Source organism: Otolemur garnettii, unplaced genomic scaffold (assembly GCF_000181295.1).
Source record: "Otolemur garnettii isolate 467f Iridium unplaced genomic scaffold, OtoGar3 scaffold00091, whole genome shotgun sequence".
In the NCBI taxonomy this organism is placed as follows: Eukaryota; Metazoa; Chordata; class Mammalia; order Primates; family Galagidae; genus Otolemur; species Otolemur garnettii.
This window is the reverse complement of record NW_003852486.1, coordinates 4,332,596-4,352,898: the sequence shown is the minus strand read 5'-3', so window position 1 is coordinate 4,352,898 and position 20,303 is coordinate 4,332,596. Positions and strand designations below refer to the sequence as shown.

The window sequence follows — 20,303 nt, the reverse complement described above, 5'->3', positions numbered from 1 at the left end:
TCCACCCCAGGTCAGTTCACAACTCTCAGCTGCCTCACCTGTGGGGGGTTGAAACTCAGGTACAGGGCATCGCCTGCTGGGAGGCTGCGCCGCCTTGGGTCCACAGGCCTGCGGGCCCATGGGGCCTCAGCTGGGAGTGGCTCTGTCTGGCCCAGGGCAGCCAGTTGCCTGCGTGCCTCTTCAGCCTCCCGCTCCAGCACAGCCCGGGCCTGCTCACTCTCTCGGAGGCGGGCTTCCAGGCTGCCGGCTTCGGTAGCCCGCTCTTCACCCAGCCGCCGGCAACGCCGCAGCTCCTCCTGCAGCAGCGCATGCTGCCGCTGCAGCAGGGCCAACTCAGTGGCCTGCTTTTCAGGAGCTGTGGGCACAGCCCCAGATCTGCCAGCTTCCCCATCCCGGGAGTTGGCTCGGGACAACTTCTCCCTCCTCTCAGGGCCTTCAGGGAACCGGGCTTCCATCAAAGTGTCCTGCTGGGCCACAGCCGCCTAGGGGTGGACCACAGGTTAAGGGTGCATTAGAAACTCCTATTTTTTCCTGCCCCCCCTCCCCCCCGCCCCCAGGCTCAAGCCATCAGTCCTGGTGAGCCAGGATTGTGGGAATATTTAGAAAGGCTGTCAGGATAGTCATGCCCCGCCTAAATGGACATGTCTGGCCTAGCCTTTCTCTTCCCCATTCTAGCCCTTGTCCTACTGACCTGTAGGCCATGCAGAAGTCCATAGAGATTGACCAATCGCTGTAACGCCTCCTGAGGACAGAGAGGGTGGAAACAGGGCCCAAGCTTCAGGATGGGAGAACTTCCCATAAATTGAATAATTATGGGTATGGGGACAACGGTATTTGCAAAGACACTCTGAAGTGTAGACCCTCCCCCTCGCTACTCAAAGTTGGGTCAGAATTTCTCAGACTGAGAATACCTTCCTTGAAGTTCCTATCTTACCTCCTGGGGAGATCTCAGCTGATTTCCATTTCGATCCTGTAGAAATAGCCAAGGATAGAGTCAGCAGACAGGCAAATCTCTACTGCCTGCCCCCAATAGCTTTCTGTAGAGGATCTACAAACTACCTGTTCCTTTCCCATCTTCTAGCCAAGTCTTGGAACCTTTTTATTTTGGTTTATTTTGAGACAGAGTTTCACTTTGTTGCTCTCAGTTGAGAGCCATGATGTCATAGCTCACAGTAACCTCAAACTCTTGGACTCAAGGGATCCTCCTGCCTTAGCCTCCCAGGTAGCTGGGACTACAGGCGTCTGCCACAACACCTGGCTAAATTTTAGAGATGGGGGTCTCGCTCTAGCTCAGGCTGGTCTTAAACTCCTGAGCTCAGGTGATCCACCTGCCTCAGCCTCCCAGAGTGCTAGGATTATAGGTGTGAGCCACCATGCCCAGACTTCTTGGAACCTGTTGAGGACCCACCTTCTGGCTGGAGTCTGAGTCAGCTCTACAAAGTTCAATGGAGCCATTGAAGGTTCTGGCCTCACCATCTGTTGAGAAGGGGAAAAAGATGGGGCTGGGCTAATTTCCTAGGGCACTAACACCACTCGTTCCTTGGTACCAGCCCACTAGTTTTACCTCCCCACCCCCATCTATCTTGGTTCCCTGCCCTGACACTCACTGGCAGTGACTCCAGGACTCGTGTTACCACCGCTGTCTAGTTCCAAGGGCAAGGCTGGTTCTCGGGGCATCAAGAGCAATTCTACCCCAGGACCCACCAGCAGGTCTTTCAGGCTCTCCACTGTGAAGAAAGAGGAAGAGGTAAAGACAGGAGTGATGCAGGACACACTGTGGGAACGCTATTTGCCCCCCATGCCAGGGACACTCAGGCTTCCAGATGCAGCTATAGAGATTCACTCATGTGCCTGCATAGCAGGCAGAAGGCATTAAAGACTCTTGTGGGGAGAGCTGGGCACAATGGCAGGCACCCGTAGTTCCAGCTACTAGGGAGGCTGAGGTGGGAGGATCACCAGAACCTAAGAGTTCAAGGCCAGCCTGAGCAACATAGTGAGATCCCTTCACATCCATCTCAAAAATAAAAAAGGACATTTAAGGGGCAGGAAAATCGTATGCAGCATAAGTGGTGTCAAACAGAAGTAAGAACCATGCTCCTCCCCTGCCTTCCCCAGGAACCAGCATAGAACAGGCACTCGGGGTGTGTATGGCCTCTGGAGTTGGTGTCAACCTGTTCTGTGTGGTCAGGTCTAGCCACATGTCCATGTTCTGTGATGCCCTCCCTGGGAGCTCCCTTACCCTCACGGATAGCATCCTGCAGCAGGCGCTCGCCACGAGGGGACTCAAGAGACTCTGAGCGGAAAAGGCCCCGGGGCAGGGTGGGCAGGGACATCCCACTGTTGCCATCCTCTTCTGCCTGGAAATGAGTCATCTCAGCAAACAGCCCAACTTTCTCCTGCAGCAGCTCCACCAGTGCCTGGTCCTTCTGCCGCAGCTCCACTGTGGATAAAGACAGGTGAGCACGTGGGGGGCCTGAGACCCAGAAAAGCCAGTGGAGGGGCAGTCATGCTATAGAAGGAGGGCTGAGAAGAGTGGCAGGACTTAATTCTGGTTTATTTACACATACAAAAAAGAAAAGAACCTTTTTCAGGGGTAAAAATAACACATGTACTTTTGCTTTTAAAACAAATGTAAAAAGGCTGGGTGTGGTGGCTCATGCCTATAATCCTAGCACTCTGGTTAGCCAAGATGGGTGGATTGCTTGAGCATGGGAGTTCAGGACCAGTTTGAGCAAGAGCAAGACTTCATCTCTTAAAATAGCTGGGTGTTGGCTCAGTGCCTATGGCTCAAGTGGCTAAGGCGCCAGCCACATACACCTAAGGTGGTGGGTTCGAATCCAGCCCAGGCCCGCCAAACAACAATGACGGCTACAACCAAAAAATAACCAGGCGTTGTGGTGGGCGCCTGTGGTCCCAGCTACTTCGGAGGCTGAGGCAGGAGACTCACTTGAGCCCAGGAGTTGGAGGTTGCTGTGAGCTGTGATGCCACAGCACTCTATCCAGGGCGACAGCTTGAGGCTCTGTCTCAAAAAGCTGGGTGTTATGGTGGGCACCTATAGTCCCAGCTACTTGGAAGGAGACCAGAGAATCACTTGAGCCCAGGAGTTTGATGTTGCTGTGAGCTATGATGCCACAGCATTCTACTGAGGGCCACAAAGTGAGACTCTATCTCAAAGAAAAATAAATAAATAAAAGTAAAAAGGATTCATGGCAGGGGTTGTAGGCTGTCCACCAGCGTTTATTCTCCCATCTTCCTTTAATCAGAGAATGCACATAGGCTTCACCTGGGTAATGGCTGCCCAGGTAAATGACAACTTTTCCCAGCCTAACTTGCAATTAGATATTGTCACATGACTAAAATCTGCCCAGTGAATGTGAGCATCTTCCAGACCTGCCCTTTAAACAATTAAGTATAGGTGGCTCGACGCCTATAGCTCAGTGGCTAGGGCGCCAGACACATACACCACAGCTGGCAGGTTCAAACCCAGCCTGGGCCTGCCAAAAGACAATGACAATGACAACAACAATAACAACAACAACAAAAAAAAATAGCTAGGCATTGTGGCAGGTGCCTGTAGTCCCAGCTACTTGGGAGGTTGAGGCAAGAAAATCACTTAAACCCAAGAGTTTGAGGTTCCTGTAAGCTGTGAGGCCATGGCACTTGACCAAGGGTGACATAGTGAGAGTCTGTCTCAAAAAGAAAAAAAAAAAAAGAAAGAAAGAAATGAATGTAGGCTTGGTGCCTGCAGCTAAGTGGTTAGGGTGCCGGCCATATACACTGGGGCTGGTGGGTTTAAACCTGGTGTGCTGCCAAACAATGACAACTACAACAACAAGAATATAGCCAGGCATTGTGGCCGGTACCTCTAGTGCCAGCTACTTGGGAGGCTGAGCAAGAGTATCACTTAAGCCCAAGAGTTTGAGGTTGCTGTGAGCTGTGATGCCACAGCACTCTACCAAGGGTGAGATAGTAGGACACTAACTATCTCAAAAAAAAAAAAGTGTAAATTATTTGTCCCTCTGTGCCTCCCCAAGAGGTGGCATGCACACGTGACAATGGGAGCTTAAGTAGCTACTTTGGATATGGACATAGAAGCTTCCCACTGAAGATGGCAGAGCTGCACTCCCAAACTTCCCACTTTGGATTATTATATGAAAAGGAATAATTTTCTACCTTTTTAAGCAACTTGTTTTTATTACTCTTTTTTTATACCAGTTAAATAGTAGCCTAAATAATATAAGGCCTTGTCGTGAAAGCAAGTTACTGTCCTCACCTTCTTTTCTATATTATTTTTACACAAATAGTAGCATACACTTTACATTATTTTATTTTGTTTTCTTTTTTTTCTTGTAGAAGTCTTGTTCTATTGTTCAGGCTAGAGTGCCATGGTGTCATCATAGCTCACAGCAACCTCATACTTCTGGGCTCAAGCAATCCTCTTGCCTCAGCCTCCCAAGTAGCTGGGACTATAGGCAAACGCCATCACAACTAGCTTTTGTTTTGAGACAGAGTCTCACTATGTTGCCCTCCATAGAGTGCCGTGGCATCACAGCTCAAAGCAACCTCAAACTCTTGGGCTTAAGCAATTCTCTTGCCTCAGCCTCCCAAGTAGCTGGGACTACAGGCGCCCACCACAATGTCCAGCTATTTTTTGCTGCAGTTGTCATTTTTGTTTAGCTGGCCCCAGCCAGGTTCGAACCTACCATCTTCAGTGAACACATCTGGCGCTGCCATAACCACTGCCGCTCCATAACCCGTGGTGCTAGGCCTCACAACAAGCTATTTTTTTTTTTCTATTTTGGGTAGAAAGAGGGTCTTCCTCTTGTTCAGCCTGGTCTTGAGCTTCTGACCTCAAGGGATCCTCCTGCCTCAGCCTCTCAGAGTGCTGGGATTATAGGCATGAACACCTGTGACTGGCCTAATAAACCCCACTTTTTTATTTAATAGATTTTGGTTATGGATCCTTTAATAGTTGCATAGTATTCTAAAAAGTGGACATATCATAAATTATTTAACAAGCTCCCTCTAGACCGACTTACTCTTGATTCGCCGCAGGTAAGCCTCATCTTCTGTCTCAATCAGGGGGAAGTCTTCCCTGGATGGGCACCTGGAGGGGTTACAGGTCAGGTGGGGTTGGGAGACAGAAGCTGGGTTATAGGCCAGTCTCAGCCTGCATTCCTTCCCAATGTGTTCTGTGCGCCCCTCTTCTGGTAAGATTCCTTGACCTCCCAGCAGAGGGCCATCCACTCCTGACCCTCTCCTTTTCTTCTGCATGTGCTGGTATGTATCTCTCCAAAGATGGCTTGAAAAGGCAGCACAATGGCCAGGCACAGTGGCTCACGCCTATCTAGCACTCTAGCAGGCTGAGGCAGGTGGACTGCTTGAGCTCATGAGTAGTCTGAGCAAAATTGAGACCCTGTCTCTATTAAAAATAAAAAAACTGAGGCAATGGCTCTGCGCTATAGCTCCGAGGCTAGGGCTCTGGGCCACATACACTGGAGCTGGTGGGTTTGAACCCAGCTGAGGCCTGCTAAACAACGACAACTATAACAAAAAAATTGCAGGGCATTGTGGCAGGTGCCTTTCGTTCCAGCTAATTGGGAGGCTGAGGCAACAAAATCACTTAAGCCCAAGAGTTTGAGGTTGCTGTGAACTGGGACACCATAGCACTCTTCTGAGAGTAATCTCTCTATTGTGAGATTCTGTCTCAAAAAAATAAAGGCTTGGCACCTGTGGTTCAAGTGGCTGAGGCGCCAGCCACATACACCTGAGCTGGTGGGTTCGAATCCAGCCTGGGCTGCCAAACAACAATGACGGCTGCAACCAAAAAATAGCTGGGCGTTGTGGCAGGTGCCTGTAGTCCCAGCTACTTGAGAGGCAGAGGCAGGAGAATTGCTTGAGCCCAGGAGTTGGAGGTTGCTGTGAGCTGTGATGCCATGGTACTCTACCCGGTGCGACAGCTTGAGGCTCTATCTCAAAAATAAATAAATAAATAAATAATAAAAAACCTGAGATAAGAGGATGGCGTTAGTCCAAGAATTGGAGGTTGCTATTAGCTATAATGCCACAGCACTCTACCCAGGGTAATAGCTTGAGATTCTGTCTCAAAAAAAAGAAAATAAAAAAAGAAAAGGCAACACAGTGCAGAGGTAACAGTACAGGCTTTGGCATCAAGCACACTGGGTTCAAATCCTGGCTCTATTTACCAGGGTTAACCTCTATCTTTCATCACTGAGAAATGAGGGTAGTACCTTCCTCACAGGATTTTTGTTAAGATTAAATGAGATAGGCTCAGTGCCTGTAGCTTAGTTGTTAGGGCACCAGCCATATATGCCAGGGCTGGCAGGTTCAAACCCAGCTCAGGCCTGCTAAACAACGACAACTGCAACAATAAGAATAACAACAACAAAATAGCTGGGCTGTGTGGTGGACACCTATAGTCTCAGTTATTTGGGAGGCTCAGGCAAGAAAATCATGTATGCCCAGAAGTTAGAGGTTGTGAGCTGTGACGCCAAGGCACTCTACCCTAGGTGACAAAGTGAGACTCTGTCTCAAAAAAAAAAAAAAAAAAAAAAAAAGATTAAATGAACCGTTACAGTGCTTCAAACATGACAGAAGCTCAATAAATCAATTATATTAATGTTATTAATTATAATTAATATTAATAATTATAATTTATGTAATTACAAATAATAATATTTCTTCTCCTTTTGAGACAGGGTCTTACTGTGTCATTCTGGGTAGAGCCATGGCATCATAGCTTACAGCAACTTCAACCTCCTAGGCTTAAAGATCCTCCTACCTTAACCTCCCAAGTAGGTGGGACTATAGGTACCACCACCATACCCGGCTAGTTTTTCTATTTTTACTAGAGACAAGGTCTCGCTCTTGCTCAGGCTGGTCATGAACTCCTGAGTGCAAGGAATCTTCCTGCCTCAGCTTCCCAGAGTGCTAGGATTACAAGCAAAAGCCACTGAACCTAGCCAATAATAAATACTATTAATAAAGAGTTTAATATGGCTTGGTGCCTATAGCTCAGCAGCTAGGGCGTCAGCCATATACAACGGAGCTGGTGGTTTGAATCCAGCTTGGTCCTGCCAGACAATGACAACTATACCCCAAAAAATAGTGGGGTGTTGTGGTGCGTGCCTGCAGTCCCAGCTACTTGAGAGGCTGAGGCAAGCGAATCACTTAAGCCCAAGAGTATGAGGTTGCTGTGAGCTATGACTCCACAGCACTCTACCAAGGGTGACACAGTGAGACTCTGCCTCAAAAAAACCAAAGAATTTACTATGGATCTAGTGTCAGTGGGGCAAGTATTTTGAATTGTTTTCTTAGAATAGACAATTTCATATTTTTGTATGTACTTCTGAAAAACGTGTTCAAAAGTCTAAATTGCGGCTCAGCACCTATAGCTCAACCGGCTAAGGCGCCAGCCACGTACACCTAAGGTGGCGGGTTCGAATCCCCAGCCTGGACCCGCCAAACAACAATGATGACGGCTGCAACCAAAAAATAGCCGGGCGTTGTGGCGGGCACCTGTGGTCTCAGCTACTTGGGAGGCGGAGGCAAGAGACTCGCTTGAGCCCAGGAGTTGGAGGTTGCTGTGAGCTGTAATGCCATGACACTCTACCCAGGGGGACAGCTTGAGGCTCTGTCTCAAAAAAAAAAAGTCTAAATTGCAGGGGAAAAAAAAGCCCAGGAGAATCATCTATCCTCTGAAAGGTAAAAATTTTTTTAAAAATCCTAGAGTACATTTTTAGGCATTATCTTTAAGAAAGCATTTAAAACATTTACCTGTGCTTTACTTGCCTTTTTTTTCATCACAATTAGACACTTAGTTGATGGCCTCAAAAATCTAATGTATGTCCAACAGAAGCTGAAGGTCTGCAGCCTTAGCATGCTGCTTTCCTTCTTGCTTCCATTATGTTACATTTATGAGGCTTCTTCCTTATCTCTTCTACCAATGCTTTCATTGTCCTCTTTTTCATTCATTTTTAAAAAATACAGGTCAAATCCAATCCAACCCAAGTAACATCCCTTCATCTACAGACCAGGATGTGAATATAACTGAAATTACAAAGTTTACTGTCACTGGCAGGTATGTCTCCAGGTGACAGCTCAAAGTATACCTTTGCTTGCCAGCTCATAGTGCATTTAAGAGGTAGCTGAAAGTTGGCAGCATATGAAATACAATTTTTTTTTTTTGAAATAAAACTTATGGGACATAAGAAACATAGGTGACATTTCCTGTCTTGGACCATCTTGTCTCTTCCTCAGTCTCTGCCCCCACCTCTGAACAATGGGTTCTACTCCCAGGGAGTGCTCTGACCTGGCATCTGATGTTACAGGGACCCCCCAAGGCCACACACAGGCAGCAGCACACTCACACGCATACACTCCGCTGAATGACGCGGATCCAGGTGCTCCGGTCATCCCGGGAAGCTGTGTGCACCTCATACATCTCGGGCGGGGCTGCACTGATCAGAAACATTCCTTTCTCCTGGTTAGCGATGTCCCGCACAATTAAATTCTGCAGTGATACCACTGAGGGCTTGTCCTGCCAGTCGGGAAAGGAAGGATTAGCCTGGGAATCCAGACCCTTAGATATTGGGTCTTCAATCCTTCTGGAATTCTCAAAGGGTTGGAAAGTCATCCTATAATAAAAGTTAAGAGCCCAGGCTTTGGTACCAGCCAGAAAAGCCTTTCAGTTTAAAATATGTTTGACACATTATTTAACTAACTTTAAGAGTTACTTTCATCATCTGTAAAATGAGGATGATAGGGCGGCGCCTGTGGCTCAAAGGAGTAAGGCACCAACCCCATATGCTGGAGGTGGCAGGTTCAAACCCAGCCCTGGCCAAAAACTGCAAATAAATAAATAAATAAATAAAAATAAAATGAGGATGATAATAATAAGCCTTTTTCACAGGTGTAAAATGCCTGTGCAAAGTAATATTACCTATTAGCGGTTTTTATTATAATAATTACAACGATAGCTGTTTTCTAGAAGACTCTGGGCTCTTCTGGACTTAAGAAAGTAAGAAGGTGTGAAATGGTTGTCTGTGCTGAGAAAGAATGACAGAAGTCTCACCAGTGTGGGAAAGATGTACTTCTGGTCCTTTTCCTGCAGAAACACCAGCACATCTGTCATCAGCAGCATTAGCACATCTGGCAAGGGTAAAGGCCAGAAAACAGTCAGCCCTAGAGGGTCTGAACAGCTGTTCCCCTCTTTCCCAAGGACTACGCTCACCCCATCAAGTTAGAGCACCTGGCTCCCCTCTTCCTGGCCCCTTTAGTCTCTGGTTGCTCCCTCCACCTTTTCAGATCTCTCACCTTCCCATTCTCATAGCTCAGAAGTGGCAGGTTAGTGGGGACCACAAGGCATCACTCAGTCAAAGCTTTGGAGAAAACACTCTTCAACCATTTGATTAGGGTTTCTCATCCTGTGGTCTACAGACCCCCAGATTCATTGGCCCTGTATTTCCTCTGAAGTTGCATAAACAGTTTTACATATTAACATAACATGTATGCGTATTTTTCTGGGTGGAAGGGTATGAGATTTTTGTGAGACTCTTTTAAGAATTTCCAGAGCAAGAGGGGCCATACTTTCTCAGCCTTTAAGTTCCCTATCTAGCATCTAACTAATGTAAAACATTTCTGGATATGTGACCTCAATCCCCCCTGCCTGGCATATTCTCACTTCTCATTTTGTGCTCCATAGGGAGCACAGTTTCCTTCCTTTAGAGAAGGCCTCAAAGACTATACTCCATCCCTTTCCACCAGCCCCGATAGGCCCTTGCCTCATGTTCCTTCTTTGTCCACCCTCTTGCTCTCGTTTCTATGAGGTCCTGTACTCTGAGACCAAGGAAGGAAACAAAGATCAATTCTGTAAAACTTGGATGTCATGGTCAAGAAAACACACACTCATCCTTTGCCCTTGGGGATCTTACTAAACTGTGAACACACAGAAAGGGAGGGCTTTTGCTAAATGCTTCAGAAATAAAGCTTTCCAGCCTTGCTATTTTTAATCACCCATGGTTTATATTCTTAGCTGATGCGTAGGAGGGATGAGAGGAAGAGAAAAGGATGAAGGAAAGAGGCTGGTGAAGACTGACAATATCCAAGCCCAGGGAGTAGTGATTTCATGATGTGGGTTCAGAGGCTCAGGTAGGTTCTAGCCTCAGGTATCACGATTTACTTTTGTCCTTCATTCCTTACTCCAGAACCAGAGACCTATTCTTCTCTTGTTTTTTTTTAGACAGAGCCTCAAGCTTTTCCCCTGGGTAGAGTGCCGTGGCATCACAGCTCACAGCAACCTCCAACTCCTGGGCTCAAGCAAGTATACCGCCTCAGCCTCCCAAGTAGCTGGGACCACAGGCACCTGCCACAACAGCCAGCTATTTTTTGGTTGCAGCCATCATCGTCGTTTGGCGGGCCCAGGCTGGATTCGAACCCACCACTTTAGGTATATGTGGCTGGTGCCTCAGCTGCTTGAGCCACAGGTGCCAAGCCTCTTCTCTTGTTTTAAGGAGGAGCCTAGAAAAGTGTGCCCTGTCCCCCAACCTATTCCCTTTGCTCTGTTCTCTCTTCTCTGCCCTGGGCTCAGTCCCCTCCTTTGGGCCTTCCATGTGGTATTCCCAAAGCTCCTAGATCATTCTCCAGCCCTGTAGTCAGGATTCCTGCTAGGGAGAAGCAACCACCCTGATCCTGTCCTCTGGTCTAAGTTTGTCTTCCCCAATAAAACCAGTAGCTCTTTACATCTGGGCATGATGTAAAGACCAAAGAAACGAATAAATATTGATGAGAAAGTCCCTAAGATATCCATAAAGCTAAATGCAGAATTCAGCCTTTGGTTTTACTTTTAAGACAGGGTCTCACTCTAGAGAGCAGCAGCGTCATCATAGTTCACTACAGCCTCAAATGATCCTCCCAAAGTGCTGGGGTTACCGGTGGAAGCCACTGTGCTCACCCAGAATTCAGACTTTGGCTGCCACAGAGACCATGTTTTCTCCCTTGGAGACTCACTGTCATGCCGGCTGCATAAAGAAGTTAGTGCTAAGGACTGGATACATTTCCAGTTCTACCCCCGACTCTGGATGCCTGCCTAGTCTGCCAAGTGGGTCACTGACCTTTGAAGCGCCCAGTGGCTGTCTTCCAGAGCAGGCAGCCATCGTGGATGAGCTTACGCCGCAGAAGTTCCTCTCGGCCAAAGGGGCCCTTGCCAGGCACCGGGGTCTGGGCCCGGGGATCCATGCGGTTGTAGATCTCCTGCAGACGGGCCCCCTTCTCCAGCTCATGCACGTCTTGGTCCACGTTGGACAGTAACTCCTTCACCAGCCCTAGTGCTGCTGTTAGGTCTTGATGCTCCTCCTCGCTCCCTGGCACCAAGAGGTTGGCATGGAAGGTGGCTCAAGCCAGCTTTATTCCAGCTTCAATTCCCACTGGGTCTTAATTCCAACTTTAGAGTCTGCATAGAGTTCCACATCTGACCCTACCGCTTCCCTTGGTCACCCTGAACCCTCCCTCCAGGCTTCTTCCCCCGGGCCTTCCACCCACCATGGCAGTACTGCAGGATGCGGCCGATAAGCACTGGGTACTTGGTGATGCGCTGTGTCACCAGCAGGATGCACTCCTGCACCCCATGCCGCTTCAGCACAGCTGAGCGTGTCACTTTCTACAAGAGAAGAAGCAGGGCTCAGACCAGGGCAACAGAAAGGCTCAGCACCTAAGGTCTGGTGCCCACCTTGGCCAGTTACCTTGCACCGGCCTAGGTGGTCACATCTGGAAAGTGGAGATAACAACATTACATGTGTTATGAGGACCAACCAAAGTAGTGAAAAGTAACTAGGGAAACTACTGTGCCGTGCTCTGCCCATGTGTGGGGTGGCCCATGGGGTGGGGAGTGGGGAAGCTTACACGCACAGCATCCCTCAGATGGGGAGCTGGGTTGGGGCCAGGAGACGAGGCTCTGAAAGGTCTGCTCACCCGGATGAATTGTTGGAAACGTTTGTCTCGGGCGTACAGCTCCTTATAGAGCTTTAAAGCCTTGGTGTGGCGGCTGCAGAACTCGGAGTAGGTCTTACGCATCTGCTCTGCGCTGGGCCCTGAGAACTGGACGTTGGGGGAACAACACCAGGTTGACATTTCCCCCAAAGCCACAGACAATCCCCTCTCCCTTGGCTTCCCACCTCTCCAGCTCTGCCTCCAAACTCCCCTGAAATGCCTACCCCAGTCCCATCTCCCTCTGTGAACATTATCCAGAGATCTTTGCCTTTCCCCACCTGGCTGATGAGCAGGTCACCCAAGCGGTGGATGACAAAATTCCGGGTACTGCCAGGGGACAGGGCCTGGCGCCGGCGCTCTAAAAGCTGGCTAAGGAAGCGCATGTGGATGTCACTGAGCTCGTCCACACAGGGAAACAGGCCCTGGACCACTCCTGGTTCCAGCTGCAGCTCTTCCAGCATCCCCGCTCGGAAGAGGCGGGTCATGATCTTCAACGTCCTCACGTGGTGCAGCTCTGTCTGGATTAACTCTGTGGGGGCAGTGGAATATTTGACCTCTCCACTGACCTGGCCACAATTAGTGGGGCCCTAGGCTAGGAACCTCAGGGCTCTGAGGAGGCTTTCGAGGTCTCTTCTCGGTTAATATTTTGCATTATTATGATCTTAGACCACTTGCAATCATTTTTTGTCTTCATATCTTATCACCTCAAGCTGTAGGCTATTTTAGGACAAGAATCATGTCTCGTATCCCTTTAGCTTACCACTGTCCCCAACACAGCATGAGACATGGAATAAATACAAAGTAAAGACCAAGGACTGGGTTGAAAAAGGGATAAGATAGGGCCCTGGAGAGCAAGAACACATTGGTAGGGCCCAGTGAACAGCCCCTGGGATGCTAGCAGGGTCTTGGAGGCCAAGAGGATTAGGAGGGAAATGGTCTTGAATGGCAGGGCTGACAGAGTGGGACATAGACACAGACAACCTGGTAAGAGATGATCAAGACTAGGGTGGTCTTGGCTCACCATAGATGACATCCTGCTGCTTCATCACCTCCTTTTTATGCTGCTGTAGGAAGCTGCCATCCACGGCCAGGCTCCAGGAATCAGCTGTGAAGTCCTTCTCATCCATCTCAAATTCACTCATCAGCTCATTGTAGATCACCTCCGCACCTGTATATTGGTGGGGGAAGCAACTCAGAGCTGAATTCTCTGCCCAGAGGTCTGGGCCCTTCTCTAGATCCCTTCTTGCCCCACTCCTCCCACCAGCCACTTAGCCCACTCAGTCTTCCCCAGGGTCCACATGCTCACCTTCGTCAATGAGAGACTCCACAGACAGGGCTCGGTTCCGCATGTTGAGGGAGTCTGTGGACTGTGAGAGGATCCGGCGCAGCCCCAGGGGAGACTCATCGTTGAAGTGTCTGAAGGAGGTGGAGGCTGTCTGCACCACCCCGCTGGATAGAAGCTCCCTTCCCACATGGGGACCGAAGGTCGGGAGCTGAGAGGCAGTCACCCTGAGCTCTCCTTACATGTCTTTCTTTGCCTCTGAACTCAGGGGTGGAAAAGGGCCCCTATCCCACTACCACCCTCTCTGCCTGCCTTGCTGCCCTTCTCTGTGCAGAGGCTCACCCAGCAATGTTGGTGGTAGAAACACTCTTAGCTAATGACAGGGAGGAGCGGCCACGGCGAGAGCCAAGGAGAGACTGCCGGAAGCTGTCGGAGGGATAGATGGCGGAACTGGGCCGCTCCCGGATGGTTGCTATGGGGCAGAGAAACGAAGCAGATGAACCTTAGACTCTGGCTCCTCCTTGAGTTCAGGGCTTCTCTCCCCCCACCCTCAGCCCCTCTCTAGTCAAGAGAGAAGGTAATGATGACATCACCTTACATTTGTGCAATCTTTAAATGTTCAGAGCTTTTTCTTGCCTTATCTCTTGCTCAAACAAGCCTATGAGCAGACTAAAGCTCAGAGCAGTTAAAGACATGTCCAGGCTGACTCAGAAAATGAATAAGGACTCGAACACTGCTTTTGCTGCCCAAGTGCCCTGCTCTTCCTATTATATCAAAGATGTCTATGCCAGTAGCACTCCCCAAAATGCAGTGTAAATAACTGATAATAAAAATATAGGATGCGTTGGGCAGCACCTATGGCTCAGTGAGTAGGGCACCGGCCCCATATACCAATGGTGGTGGGTTCGAACCAAGCCCTGGCCAAACTGCAACAAAAAAATAGCCAGGCGTTGTGGCAGGGGCCTGCAGTCCTAGCTACTCGGGAGGCTGAGAAAAGAGAACCACCTAAGCCCAAGAGCTGGAGGTTGCTGTGAGCTGTGACCCCATGGCACTCTACCGAGGGCGACAACCTAAAACTCTGTCTCTTAAAAAAAAAAAAAAAGCAGGATGTGATCAGGCTTGGATGACCAGCCATCCCAAGCCCTCATCTCATCTGGACTCTTCTGTCCTGCCTCTAAGCCCAAGAGTTGGACGCTCCCTTCTGTCCTACTGTCACTTCCCTAAGAGGAAGGCGCTGTGCCTGGGAACAACCTCAGGGGGGCAGCAGAGCCCAGGGCTGCAAGCCTGGGGGCCAGGGTCTCCTGCAGGCTCTTCCATTTGCCCACTACTCACTCTTACTTCGGAGGGAAACAGACTGCAAGGCAGTGTTGTTCTTCAGCAGAGCGGCTTTCTGTTGCTGTGAGACAGAGCAAGAGAGACACTAAGAACAGCCATCACCCCAAAATCACCCCCATAGGTCCTTGGCACAAGATGGGTGGCTGGCCCTCTTGGAAGAAAGCTGGCACTGTGGGTAAGGGCATTAGGGCAGCTGAGCCCAGTGCTGTGAGAATGTATCTACAGCAGAAGGCCCGGCAAACTCAGGTGGGCCTGGGGGTGAGGGTCTAGGTTGTCCCACGGTGAGGAGGGGGTTTGAGGAACACAGGGTAGGGAATGAATGGAAAAGGCATGAGGGCACCAATGCTCACTACCCTCTCCCCAGCCCTCTGCCCTCCCTGCCATCTCACCTTCTGCTTGACCTTGGTACAGTTGGCGAGGGTGTCTTTACAGCGGTTGTGGATAGTCACATTGCAGGCTGGGAGGGTGGGGTAGAGAGGGTGAAGGGAGGGCCGGGTGGTACAGGAGGGGACAGACCCACATGCAGACACCCACCTCCTCCTGGCCACATAGTCCTCAGAGATTCTCCCCCCTTCCCAGACATCTTGGCCATGGCCACACCCAGCCCCTCTCCTCCCACCTCCCTCTTTCAAGCAGGAAACGAAGTGAAGTGAGAGGAGGTATGGTTGCTAGCAGAAATAAGCACTCGGATAGGCAACCTGACCCAAAGATGGCCTGAGGGGTGGACTAGAGCAGTGGTTCTCAACCTGTGGGTCAGGACTCAAAGAACTGTATTAAAGGGCTGCAGCATTAGGAAGGTTGAGAACTGCTGGACTAGAGGGAAAAGGGTTACTGGCTGCCAGAGACAGCTCAGGAAGCACAAAGAATAGAAATGGAAGAGAAGACTCCACAGAGCAAAAGGTGGCACGGAGGCAGTTGGGATGGAGCTAGGGATGGGGGGCTTTTAGTAAATGCTTCACATTCATTTAATCCTAAAAACTTCGAGGTAGAAAATCCTTATTTTACAGATGAGGAACCTGTCCTGGAAAGGTTAAATTATTTGTCAGTGGTCACACAGTTAGTGGTACAGCTGGGATTTAAATTGGGCATGCATGAGTCCAAAGGCCACAATGCTTCTGTTGTACCGCATGTATACCCCAGACTTGGTCTAGGCAGTGGGAAGGTTGATAGAGCCAGTGCAGAGGACAGGTGCCCCAGCCTATGCCCTGCCCCTCCCCACTAAGCATGCCTGCCTTCTCCCTTCCAGGCCTAGAGAGTCCTATTCCCCTCCCAAGGCACATCCACAGCTCCCACACTCCATCTGCTTCTCCCTCATCCTCCGCCCCACCTAGCCATGGGATAGAAAAAGAAGAGGAAAGGCAAGAAGGATCAGCCAGCTTAGGCAGGGGGACTACCGGCTGTCCCCTTCCCAGACATGTCCTCAGCCCTTGGCCCTCTCCAGCTTCCCCTCCCGTGTCCAACAACACCGGAAACTCTGCTAACTCTTTCAGACAATACCCAGCACCATGCTCACTTCCACAAATACAAGGCAGAGGGTGGGGCAGAGGGGCAAACAAAAGTGGAGGCTACAGCTGCCCCCACCCCCTGGAGCTCCCTTCTCCTACCCCCAACACCCAGTGTCTCTTGATGGAACCTCCGCTTTCCACCTGCTCTCAAAATAGCGTTGCCGCCTCCCCTGTTCCCGTGGTAACAAGCTTCTGGATTGGGAATTTTGTCAGGTCTCTAGAGGGATCTAGATTGGGGTTCCCTCCTCATTCTCATAAATTGAGCAGTGAGGAAGTAGGGAGGCCTCCTTGTTCTTTCTGGGGGTTCCTCCCCCAAGTTCCATAGAAATTTAGAGGCTAGAGCTTTTGTCCTGCTACTCAGCAGCCAGTCACAATCCCTTCATTTCTGCTAATCAGAAGCATCTCTGCCATAGATTCAGAAGGAATTAGGGGAGAAGAGGAAGGCATCCTGGGGAAGAAAGGCATTTCTTGCTTAGACTCCCTAAATACCCCAAATACAGGGCTCCCCTTGGATGTGGGTAAAAGTCAGGTGTTCTAACTATACCCAACACACATCCTTGCTGTATTCCCTCTTTCTCACTGTGTAGTCAAACTAGCAATTTAAGATGAAGGCTCTTAATCTTATCCTCTGAAACAGCAAGGATTTTAAGCTCCACCCAAAGTTAACAGAAAAGAAGGGGCAAGGGGACCCTGAAGTCCCAAATGTCCAGTTCTGCCCAGCAAAATGGACAGAACCAGCTGCAAGTCTGGCAGCTTTCCACCCAGCTCCTCCATCACCCCCACTCCGCCCCTCCACACACACCACATTCCTGCTCCTTCTCCCGTCAGCTCCCCTCACACTCAGCAGCTGTTCAGGGAGCAAGGGGGATGCCCAGCGGATGACAGCTGCAAAGGGAGCCCCCCCCCCAGCTTCCCCTCCCCACATTCCCAGATAGTCCTGCTCATGCTGTGTTCCAACAACTGCCACCCCTCAGGATAAGGACAGGGAGCAAGGGATCAAGTGTCTGCCCTGACCTTGGGCCCAGCTAAGCTCAGAGAGGACAGTGACCCTTATGTATCCAGGGCAAAAGTGCAGATAAAAGGTTAGGGTCAGTGAGTGACATTTAGGATCCTGACAACTTACTTGGGCAGATGAGGGCTTCCTTGGCAGTGATGCTCTTGTTGCAGGCGTAGCACATGGTCATGCCTGAAACCGAGATGGTGGTGAAGAGGTGCCCATTGGTGTAGCGGGCATCCTTGGCTTCCCTCATTTTCTCCTTCTCTCGGGTCTGCAGAAGAAGTGAGAGAGACAAGAAGTGAGGCTGGAAAACACCAGGGTGCACGGAGTCCAGAGACAGGCTGAGGGCAGAGGCAAGGGAGAGAAGCCTGCCTAGGGATGCTGGAAAGATACCAACTTCCAGAGCACAGCCTGCCACAGGGTATCAGCGGCAGCTGTCCAGCAGTGAGCACCTAAGCTCTGGGTCTCTGGCCTACCTGGCCCCTACGGCTGGGTTGCCTCCTGTTGCCACTCATCTTGCTAGCTCTGGGGACCCGCGTCCTTACTGCACCTCCTGGCCTGCTCTGCTCGCCCCCGAGCTGCTGTACGCTCCTCTCTGTGCCAGGGGGAGATGCGCAGAGAGGAGGGGAAGGCGAAGCAGAGGGTGCCAGCTCACCAGCGCTCTCCAATCTAGGGGAGTTAGCTCCTCTATAACCATGACAACCAGTGTTAGAGCTGTCTCTGTGGCAGTCACAGTTGGGGGGGCAGGACATCCCTGATTAGATTGGCTGAGGGGGCAGAATGTCTCTAGTACCACCCCCAACCCAGAAGTCATGATCTCAAATCTCTAACTCTCCCATTTACACTCAGTCACAGCACTTGGGTCTCTCTCTAGGGGGAGCCATGTCCTATGTGACCTGGGGTCAAGGGGAGCTGGTTTGGGGTCATGCCTCCTTTCTGAGAGTCTTTAAGGACACTCAGCCAGCTGGCTCAGCTGCTCTCAGCAAAATATCTCTCTTGCAGTCTAACCTCTCTGCCTTTCACACAACCCTCCAGTGACAAAACCTAGGACAGCTCCCTCTGCTGCTCCTCACCCACTGGTCTCCCTTGTCCTTTCTGACCCTGACTCCCAGCCTGACCTCCCACCCACCCTGTGGTCTGTGCAGAGATGGGGCACACCGACCTCCTCAGAACCATTTCCCATTTCCTCCTGCTTTCCCACCCTCTGCAATCTAAGCCCCTCTCCCTGATCTCTGATCTGTCCCTCTTCAAGCCCCTATGTATCCCAAAAAGCCTGAGAAGGTGGAAAGATAGGGATATCCTTTTCCCCACCTATTCTAGGACCTTCCTCAGTTGTTACTTCAGATCTCTGGACTTTCCCTTCATGCTGGCAGGACACAGAGAAGGAGCAGAGCTGCCAAGACCACCCTCTAGGTTTCCAGCCTCTCAGAAATGCACAAACAGGACCCGGACTGCTGAGGCTGAGAGTATAGGCCTAAGTCTGAGGCTGAGAGTATAGGCCTAAGTCGCAGAACCTGGGCTGCGAACAGATACCACAAGTCGGTGGGGAGCCTTTGGGCTGGACCTTAGGAAACCCGACTCCTGGCTTTAGTCCTATTGGCAGTTATGAGACAAGGCAGCTGAAGAGACACACAGGCCTGGTGTTTTAGGCAGAAAACAGCAGAAAAGGGAAGTGTGGAGGGGCTGAGTCAACAGTGCAGGGCCAGAGGGCACTGGGCTGCTGGGCCCTAGGTCTTGGGGCTTCCTGGTGGGTGCCCTTTTCTCTCCTGCCTACAGTTTGCCTGATGATATAAGCAAAACCCAGAGGTCTAGAGGCCATTCTCTAATCTCTTCTCCCTCATGAACCCTCCCTTCTCCAATCATCTGTTCTTTCCTCCTCCTTCATCCTCTTTCTATCTCTTGGTCTCTCCTGTCCTCCCTTCTCCTCTCAGGGTCTCCCACCTGGGCTCCCCTCCTCTTTTTCAGCTTAGTTTCTCCTCTCTGCCCATGCCCACCCCCTTTACCTGGAGTTTATCCAGGAAGCTGAGCACCTCTGGCCTCTAATCTGTTCCAGCCTCCTTGTTTCTGCTCAGCTACCTGCCTGCCTGAATCACTAGGAAAATCTTCCCTCTGGCCTCTATCCACCTTGCTCCAAAGTATAGATCTTTGGAAGTTCAAATTTGCCTCTGGATAATAACCTCACAGGACCTCAAAAACCAAGTTCAAGTATTTCCTCCCACTGCCATTCTCTCTTGCTGTCCCAGTCTTCCCTATGACACAGATGAAAAGTTTGAGCACTAAAAATGTCTATAAATGTGCTCATCTGTAGGAAAGACCAGACAGAGTTTGGCCTCTTGAGCTGAATAAAAAGTTTATTGAAATAAAAAGAAAAGACAAGAAAAGAAAAGTTTGAGCACTTACTATGCTTGGGGGGCGGAGAGACAGTTTATTTTTGCATGTCTCTGATGCCCCTTTTGGTCTGTGACTGTACTGAAAGCAAGCAAGCGTGAAAATAGTGTTAAAAAAAACCTGCCTAGACCAGAGTCACTCCAGAATGGGCAGTGCTGCCTATGCTTCCACACCTGACCTCTGCCCTCCAGCCTTCACAAGCACAAGCACTCACCTTCCTGACTAGCTCTCATGAAGTGGCAAAGGGAGACAGCAGTGTCTCTGGGGCCTTTCTCCTCTCTGGCATTGGTACCCACAGGCAGCCATAGTACTCCAGGCCCTGCCTCCTCAACCTCACAGAACTCACCCTCCTGTGAAGTGGCCCCCTCTCCAGGTAGGCCAGCAGCGGGCAGCAGCCACCGCAGCAGCAGCACATCCCAGCACCACAGCGGCAGCACATCCCAGCCAGGCACCGTCCAGCAGCAAGCAGCCCTGGCACTGCCTACTGCTATTGTCCCAGAAGTGGCTTGTGCCCGCCCCAGGCCTTAGGCTGGTGAAGATGGAAGAAGGCTCAGAGCCTGTGGCTCAAGTGGCTAAGGTGCCAGCCACATACACCTAAGGTGGCGGGTTCAAATCCAGTCCAGGCCCACCAAAAACAACAATGATGGCTGCAACCAAAAAATAGCCAGGCGTTGTGGCAAGTGCCTGTGGTCCCAGCTACTTGGGAGGCTGAGGCAGAAGATTCACTTGAGCCCAGGAGCTGGAGGTTCCTGTGAGCTGTGATGCCACAGCACTCTACCTGGGGGATAC

General features: G+C 50.4%; 1 protein-coding gene across 6 annotated transcripts in view; it reads right to left on the bottom strand.

Moving 5' to 3' along the window:
* The window catches only part of ARHGEF2 (Rho/Rac guanine nucleotide exchange factor 2), a 68,377-nt gene that overhangs the window by 3,648 nt on the left and 44,426 nt on the right, over positions 1 to 20,303 (bottom strand). For all 6 annotated transcript variants that reach the window (XM_012808629.2, XM_012808632.2, XM_023516489.1 and 3 more), the window contains 19 exons: positions 17,253 to 17,397; positions 15,014 to 15,081; positions 14,622 to 14,685; positions 13,632 to 13,761; positions 13,314 to 13,423; positions 13,029 to 13,175; positions 12,286 to 12,536; positions 11,990 to 12,115; positions 11,561 to 11,678; positions 11,134 to 11,382; positions 9,096 to 9,172; positions 8,392 to 8,561; positions 5,041 to 5,108; positions 2,240 to 2,440; positions 1,608 to 1,727; positions 1,409 to 1,476; positions 935 to 970; positions 692 to 742; positions 39 to 482 (listed from right to left, as the gene is read on the bottom strand). In XM_012808629.2, the coding sequence (XP_012664083.2) occupies positions 39 to 482; positions 692 to 742; positions 935 to 970; positions 1,409 to 1,476; positions 1,608 to 1,727; positions 2,240 to 2,440; positions 5,041 to 5,108; positions 8,392 to 8,561; positions 9,096 to 9,172; positions 11,134 to 11,382; positions 11,561 to 11,678; positions 11,990 to 12,115; positions 12,286 to 12,536; positions 13,029 to 13,175; positions 13,314 to 13,423; positions 13,632 to 13,761; positions 14,622 to 14,685; positions 15,014 to 15,081; positions 17,253 to 17,397 (2,643 nt within the window). The remainder of the gene's footprint in view (positions 1 to 38; positions 483 to 691; positions 743 to 934; positions 971 to 1,408; positions 1,477 to 1,607; positions 1,728 to 2,239; positions 2,441 to 5,040; positions 5,109 to 8,391; positions 8,562 to 9,095; positions 9,173 to 11,133; positions 11,383 to 11,560; positions 11,679 to 11,989; positions 12,116 to 12,285; positions 12,537 to 13,028; positions 13,176 to 13,313; positions 13,424 to 13,631; positions 13,762 to 14,621; positions 14,686 to 15,013; positions 15,082 to 17,252; positions 17,398 to 20,303) is intronic.